Consider the following 8,592-nt stretch of genomic DNA (forward strand, 5'->3'; position numbering starts at 1 on the left):
TGTTGCCAGGATGTTGGTAGAAACATCAAAAAGATGTGTTTACAAATGGAAGACTGACTACAGGGTATAGAGCAAAAGCACCTTAACAACCAGGCACAAGTACTTGGCATACAATAACTTTATAAATGAATTACAGTAAGACTTCCACAAAGATTTTTTTAACCTTTTATCATTTCTAACTAATTAAGAGAAACTTTGATTCATATACCGCTATGGCGCTTTATAAATGGCCTTAAATGAAAATTTGCACTTCTCTTGTATCAAAACAGTTGTGAGCTACCATTTCTTGGGGTATGAAACTGATTATACGCAAAGAGACCATTAAAAAATGTCAGGTAGATTTGCTGAAGTTTTCTTCTCTTAAAAAAAAAAAAAAGTTAAAGCAAAGAAAGAACATATTAATGTTATCTTAACAAATGATTTCCCATTTCTTAATGTTAATACATTAGTCCTTATCAATATATTATTCCTTACCACTGAGATTATATAGAGGGCTATTGTTAAACTGTTTTTTTTTAGAGTGGTAAATTATGCCATAGGACTAACCTAACCACTATGCATTTTATTGCTCCAAATTGCTCTTTCTGGCAAAATTCAAAATAAATCTTTTGGAAAAAAATACATATTTTCCTTTAGTATGATTTTGTTTATAGCAAATTGAAAGGAGCATTTTAACTTATTTCAAATATTTATGTTTTTATTGCTAACAAGTAGATAAATATGAACCCTCATTTTACCATGCATAGTCTTCTTTCATATTCATGCCAGTGTTTAAAAAAAAAAAGGAAAAAAAAAAGAAATTACAATTAGAAAAGCATTTCCTTTCAATTAAATATCAACTTTGGTTCCAAAGACTGACCATTTTTCCAACCCATTAACTTTATAGGGATGACAGAACTAATGACAGGAGGTTTTAAGGCCTTTTTTTAGTCCATTTTTGTTTTGATATGCTTTAGATTCACGAATTCAAAGATCTGTGATATATTCTGTTAATAGAGCTAATATAAGTATACAGAACTGAAGTGAACTATCAATTAGATTTACTTTCCATAGGGGCATTATTGTCTTTAAACTGTGTTAGAAATTTGAAAAGAAACAAAATATCTCATTAAATGAATTAACTTCAGTTATTCAAAAAAGTTTATTTGGCATCTGTGCGAGGAGTGAAAATGAAGAAGGAAAGCATCACCACTTACACAGATTTTTCTCAGAGGACTTTGCTTTTCCTTTACTTTTCTCAGAGGAGAAAATTGAGGGTTTGGGGAGGAAAATGATAGATAAATTAAAAAGCTGTGAAAAGTTTTTAGTTCTCACTTTGTTGTGTATCCATTCTCCCTAAATTTTATATCCAGTGTTCATTATGAAAGTTTTTTAGAAAAATATTATTGTGGCATTTTTACTTCTAAAATGCACTAAAAATACATTTTACAGCTTCAGGTTTAATTTGGTATCAGATAATTTATACCTTGGTTTGAAATAAAAGGAAACAATTCATTTTTACTATTTAGCTGATATATATTAAATTACAAAGAATGGTAAAAAATATATTAAGTCTCAAATTCTTTTTTCACATTACATCCCAAAACAAACTAGTGAAATCCTTCTATTTTTACCTCACACCAAATGAAAAGCCATTATAGGACAGTTGCATATGTATAACACATATATATTTACCTATATATTATATATATTTATGTATTTTATATATTTATGTATTGTATATATATTTGTATTCTTACAAATTCTTTAATTCTTTTATATTCTTTGAGGCACTCTTTTCAATGAGATAAAAAAAGAAAAAAAAAGAAGAAGAAGGAAATCCAAGATAAAAAAGTGTTTGGGAAAATTTTTGAGTTTTACTGTAAAGTAGGTGTTGACAGAAGCTAACCATTTTTCCTGACCACTAATTGAGGATCTCACTAGATCACTAAAAGCATTTAATACTAGTTCTTCATTACTGTCTTATAAATGTCAAAGTGTAATAACATCTGACAAAACTTTAGAGTAGTTTGTCTGCAAAATTAATTATCATTCCATTGGAACTAAGTCAGCTTGAATATAGATGGATTGACTTTTAGAGCTTAAGCCAAAAGGTTTACAGTATAACATTCCATTTAGCAGACAAGTGTTCTTGAACCTGCATGCACAGATGCCAGCACACAAAACATGGTCTGAGATACAAAGGTGGAAATACTCTCCTTTAAGAAAGGCAGAATGGCTAGTGTCTATGCAGATATTAATGTGTTAAAAATTAATTAGTCGATGGGTGTAAATGAGTTAAACTTGTTACAGACCAAATTTTTAAGGCTTGATACTATATGAAGAGCAATAGAAAACATAGTGGAAACAGAGTAGTTGATTTAATAGAAAATTGTCTGTTTTATTGCAGCTGACTACTTTAAAAATTATGCTGTTACTTAATGTGTATTGTCTATTTCTTTGTCTTTGACTAGGCAGCATGGTTACAAAATTATGACCTCAAGAAGGCATTCTTTGAACTTGTCAGAATGTTGTTTCTTTTGGTGACAGTGCCCCCATCTCTCAAAACTAAGGCATCTCACATAATCAACTAAATGAATAGTGACAGCTAACATTTTGTATTTAAACTCCTGTCAGTGTTTAAACATAAAAAGCTTGATGCAAAATAAATCAAACACCAGTGATATGCAAGTGAAACATTTTGTTAAAACAGTCTTTGACATACTTGGATTTAAATCTGATCCCTTTTTAGCTTATAAAATGCTACAACTTTAAATGAATTTGAAAAATCTAAAGGTTAAAATTGAATCACTAATCTGAAGTGTATATAATTGAAGTTACCACATACATTCATAATCTATAAAAGCTTCGTTAAAGAGAATTATGCATTAAATACATTGGAAGGATCCTTTCCTACTTTTTGTCTTCCTGAAGTGCCTGCTTAATTGTTTTTAGAAATAATTTGACTGCTTATTTATGTTTTTTCTAGTTTACGCTATCTACCTAGCACACAGATTCAATGCAGTTTTGAAAGAACGTCAGTCGACCACATCATTTATTCCATTTTGAAAACAAAAATCAATATACCTATAAAGTGACCCATAAATTAGAACTGGCTCACACAATGTTTGTTCAGTGCTGCCTTTCTGAAGGCACCCTTTGCATTTTTTCTTCACCTCTCTGTTTGAACTGCAGTCTCGGTAAGAGGCTCATTAGGGGACATTAGGGACTGCAGCTAACCAGAATTCCAGAGCTTGCTTTGCTCTTATTAATGCATAGTAGAGTAGAATGCATTTAAATATTTCATAGGCATTCAGTAATTTGTGTGTAATCGCCTTGTTAGCAGACCAGTAGAAGTAGAACAGGCCTGTGAAATGGTGTTAGTGATTGCATGGGTAATTTACAGACCTTTGCCATCAGAAAGAGTATTATTGTTGGCTAGTATGAAGCTGTGAAATAGAACTACCAATAAGTAAAAAAAGAAACTTAATAAAGGTTTTGTAACAAGCATCTTCAGGGATAACAACCCCACTTGGTCCTTTTGAAGCAGCCATAATTTATGACATAGGCAATATATCAAATGCATAAGATAGTATTATGGAGCATTCATATGAAAAGGGTATTTGCAACATTAGTTCCAACTTCCTGCAAGGGACATGATTAAATGATTAATGAAATGTCCCTTTGCATATGCATTTTGAAACAGCAATTAGGCACTGACTGAGAAAATCCACCAATCCTCTCATTTTTCAGTATTATCTCATTCTTGATTTATAAATCATAGAGAATTTTTGAACAGTAATGAGTAGTACCTGAGATAGTTATAAAAACATAAAAGAGAATAATTTGGGCACAAAATAGTCATAAATACATAAATTCATAATTTAATGTTAATACTTAGCCTATTTACTTAGTCTTATTGCATTGTATTTATATCTGACACTATTTCTGTACTTTGATTGGCATAATTAAGTAGAGGGAATGAATAGGCACTATTCTTTTACATATCACTGGTAAACAATAGCGAGGAAAGGAGAAGGGAGATGTGGCAGAGGTATGTATGTGTTTTTCAAGTTCTCAGTAATCCACTGGAGGCTGTTCTATAAATGATCATTGAAGGGCTGCAAGCTAGCCTATAATTACAGGAAAGAAAGTGGCAGCTCTGGCATTTCATAACTATGTGTCCTCGAAAAGTGCTTTGTGAGTTTGTCACCAATGATAATTTAGATAGAGGCTCATTACTGAACATCACAACACTTTAAAAACCTTTCGCCTTCATACAGGAGAATAAAGGACTATTTTAATGGCAAGGTTCTTTTGTGTTCCACTGAAAAATTCAATCAAGACAAAACCTCATTGACTATTATTGTAGTCTACAGTCTCTATTCTAATAAAAGCTGCATAGATAAATTGAATAGGTCTCTAAGACCCAAGTATATAATGCAAACATTTTGTACTTTTTTTAGTTCTTTAAATATAAGATCATGATTATCACTAAGCAGTAAACAAGTATAAAAAATCATTTTAAAAAGTGATTTCACACGAAAAAAAAGTTACACTGACTACGCCTTTTATTGCAGACCCGCATAGTCTACTTATCTTGCTTCCTCCGTTTACACCCTAATCACAGTGTGTAACTGAAGCATTTTTGAAAATATGCCTCATTTTTTCTGATATGAAATAAATATATTTGTGCTTCCCAAGAGTTCATGGTGAAAAAAAATCTTACAGAAACACAGCAATATGAAGCATTAAGAATACAACACACAACTGTATTATGCTGGTAGAAAATTATCTTACTGTTCATTTAAATTTGGGGGAAAAACCCTGAAAAACAATTTTTAAATGTCTTGTCATTTAGGAATTGGTGACACTTTCTGTTAACTAACCTCTGGTTTACTCTCACATTCCATACCTCCTTTCCAGAGAGGGTGAGTGAATGTCAGTCCTCTCCACAGTTAGGTTCACAGCAGAACAAACCTGAGCTGAGCTTAGAAAGCAGACAGGTATAGTGGAGGTGCCTCCCTGCACCCCAGCCACATTCCTTCAGCTTAACACTATCCACCTCGCTATTTTAGTCCACAGTTTTTCTTGAATCAAGACTTACAATGTGATAAGATATATACATGGAGGCTTCATTGTTAGGATCAATAAGGCAGTATTAAAACAAACTGGTTTAATTTATCAAGGTATAGGCAAAACAAAGGTTTCTGATGGTTGAACGTAGATATATAAACAAATAAACCTTCTTGTTTATAAGAAAATTAGTTTTTCTTAGCAACATGACTTTAATTACTCTTCATATGTTTTACATATATGTGTCTAAATTTTTTCTGCTTCATTATGAATTTAAAGAAATATAAGTAAATAATTTGAATGGACACAAAAATATTTTCGTTGAATTCAGTATACCCGGGGCTATTACAACCTTTTTAGACTATTATATCATTCTAAATGGTACTTGAGCCCACATGGGTAAATATACAAATTCTTATTTAATTTTGTGAGTTTTTTTTTTTTCAATATGCCATTTCACTTACATGCATTGATGAGAACATCTCTGAAATTGCTCCCTTAGTTTGCCCACTGGTGAAATAGATACACCAAAGGATGTTGAATTACTTGAAGATTACTTCTTTTAATTTTGGGAGGCATCAAAGACATTATATATTACAAATTACAGAGTATATATTACTAAATGTTTTTATGTTCATTGGAGATACTGCTTTACTAAATTACTAATGGTGTATTAACATACCACTCATTAAAGAGATCTCTTTAAACATTATATAGAAATAATAATGGTAGACTAATGCATATTCAAGATTAGAGTAAGATCATTGGAGTTATTTATTTTTCACCATTTTAAAAATAAGATTAGGATAAATGTCTCCTCGTTGGGACACTAGACATGAAATGTTAGTCCTATTATTCTGATGATCAGAATCTTCAATGAAGTTTCTTCATTACTATCAGCAAATCATCGTTCTTCTTAAATATTGATGTTTCCACGGGATGATAATTTGCCATCTTTACCTAATTCATACCGCATCCCAATGAAATAAGACATTGCTCACTAAAATACATTATAGAAACAACAAACTGTTTTAACAGAAATGGAATAGAAAATTGCCTTTGTTCTCTTCAAAATTGCTTTTGGTTCATATATTTGTAAGCTGTTCTTTTTTTAAAAAAAATGGCATAAGTAATATGACTTCTACTGTAACTCTGTAAATGGTCTAGGGAAGTACTTTTTATAATAACAGATAAGCTTTGAGACTGACATTTTCTGCCATTTGAAGAGTCTCTTTACATTACATAAATAATTTTCACACAACACGTAAGCAGCTGTAACTTTTTTCTGTATGGTTTCAAGGCTTTCTGTTTTCCCAGCGCACAGGAACATATGACTTCAGTGTAGTGCTTTTTAAATGTAGCATATGCCACTGATATTGACATCACTTTACATTCTGTTTTGTGTCTTCTGTTGGTTTAGGCACCTTAACAATGAACATGCATTGGATGACCGAAGCACTGCTCAGTGTCGAGTGCAAATGCAGGTGGTGCAACAATTAGAAATACAGGTTTGTTAAATGCTTACTTAATGGACTCTTCTCAGATGTCTGGTGTGTTACGCTGAGTACTGAGAATATTCTGGGTCTTTCAGGCTGCATCTTATTGTCTTAGTTATATAATAACTAATGGAGATACATGGAATTTTAGATTGTTTTAACAGTGGCAATTATTGATAACCCAGGAAGGACTGCTATAGTTTAATATACTTATCACTTATATTTTGATAACTTTTAGACCATATCATATGCATTTGAATATCCCAAAGTAGTCAGATCTAAATTTTCTCCAATGTAGGTTAGACAAAACTCCCAATTAGATATGATTTTATTACAGACACGGGTTTTGCATGAGCTAACCTTGATTTTTTCCGTAAGATTTTATATTATAGCAAATAGCCAGTCTTTACAATATCATACTTGTAATATAACACCCTGAAAGATTCTTCTTTTTTCTAGTCTATTTTTAATTAAAGAACTTGTAAAAATTATTTATACATTTCTTTAGCTAGATTAAAGGCAAATAATTTATATCACAGATGGTAATATACATGCTGTATCAAATGCTGCTGTTTTAAGTTAAAAAAATTCTATTAATGTTGAAACAAAATTTGGCCAGAAGTAAATGGAATTCATAGAACTGATCAGAAATCAATTATGTCACCCAAAGTCTGACTCTTGCTATGTTTTACTAAGCCTTTAAGGCTTCCCCTAACATTTCATCTTAAAGATTATCTTTTTTCAATAAAACTAATACTTTGTTTCATTTAAATATATGATTTTTCTTCATATTTTATTACATCTTATTTCAAATTCATCATGTCATTGCTTTTTTTTCAGAGAGCTACTAAAAATATTTTGTTTTGACTTGTAAAATAATCAAGAATACAAAATGCACCATCACTGTTATAGTTTAAAAAGCTTTTTATAAACCTGTTTACCATTTACAAAAGGTAGGCTAAAACATAAGAGTTCAGCTGATGATACAGTCTTCAGTGTGACCAATTATGCCTCTTTTTTTTTCCTTCTGCTGTGTCTGACTGATGGAAAAGTAAGGTCCGTCAGTTGTAATGAGACCCAGTGCAAGTGTAGATGCCGACTCCGTGGCAGAGTTCAGCATTTCACACTGCCTGGTCTCTGTCACTCTATTGAATTAGATTGATGATGGCAGATTGCAGGGGGCACTAACTGGACCTCAGTGGGAATGCATGAAGTGTGTAGACAATCCTGGCAGGCACTTCGCTTTGAGAACCCTTCACCCCTTCACAGCTGTTGGCACTAGTCCATTGCTAACAGTGTCCACAGGACTTTAAAGAGACACCATGGGCCTTCTAATTTATGGTTTCAGTAACTTGTTACTGTCGAGGCAACTGTGACCTCAATTCTCTTATTGACAAAAAGATGAAGTGTTATTTGTTTTCTCTGACCTTTTAACATAAGAAAAGCTATAAAAGTTTTTCCCCCTCCATAGCTAAAGTTGCATTTTCTCCCAGATAAGTTCCTCCTGACACAGACTTTTATATGCAGGAATCATTATTCTGAGGCAAGCTCAATGATAAGATGTATCACTGCAATAAAATAGCTGTATCAGTCATTTCTAAAATGCTTCTGATCTCACTCTTTCTTAACAGCTTTCTAAAGAACGCGAACGTCTTCAAGCAATGATGACCCACTTGCACATGCGACCCTCAGAGCCCAAACCATCTCCCAAACCTGTAAGTGCATATTGCTTTATAAACAGTAAATAGCTCTCCCAATGTAACAGACTAAGAAAATGAACAATTTAGTGACAGTTAGAAAACAATGAGTGTGATGAAAAATACTGCAATAAAATGAAAGTAAAATGTAATCGCTTGTCAAATTGTATGTTTCTTTTAAAGTAATGCTATCTTTTACAAAATCTATCCAATCTACACCGTGGGTGACACTAAACAAAGTACACCTATCAGTGCACAAATCATTGCCTTGGGGCTGAAGCCAAGAGAATTTCTTTCTGTGATAGGTTTACAGATATTAAAAGGAAACCTTCTTTGAGCAATCT

At 32.2% G+C, this 8,592-nt stretch overlaps 1 protein-coding gene across 1 annotated transcript in view; it reads left to right on the plus strand.

Moving 5' to 3' along the window:
- The window catches only part of FOXP2 (forkhead box P2), a 582,130-nt gene that overhangs the window by 537,657 nt on the left and 35,881 nt on the right, over positions 1-8,592 (plus strand). Inside the window, 2 exon segments of the mRNA XM_017535042.2 lie at positions 6,476-6,563; positions 8,183-8,266. Of these exon segments, the coding sequence (XP_017390531.1) occupies positions 6,476-6,563; positions 8,183-8,266 (172 nt within the window).

Source organism: Cebus imitator, unplaced genomic scaffold (genome assembly GCF_001604975.1).
Source record: "Cebus imitator isolate Cc_AM_T3 unplaced genomic scaffold, Cebus_imitator-1.0 Scaffold90, whole genome shotgun sequence".
In the NCBI taxonomy this organism is placed as follows: Eukaryota; Metazoa; Chordata; class Mammalia; order Primates; family Cebidae; genus Cebus; species Cebus imitator.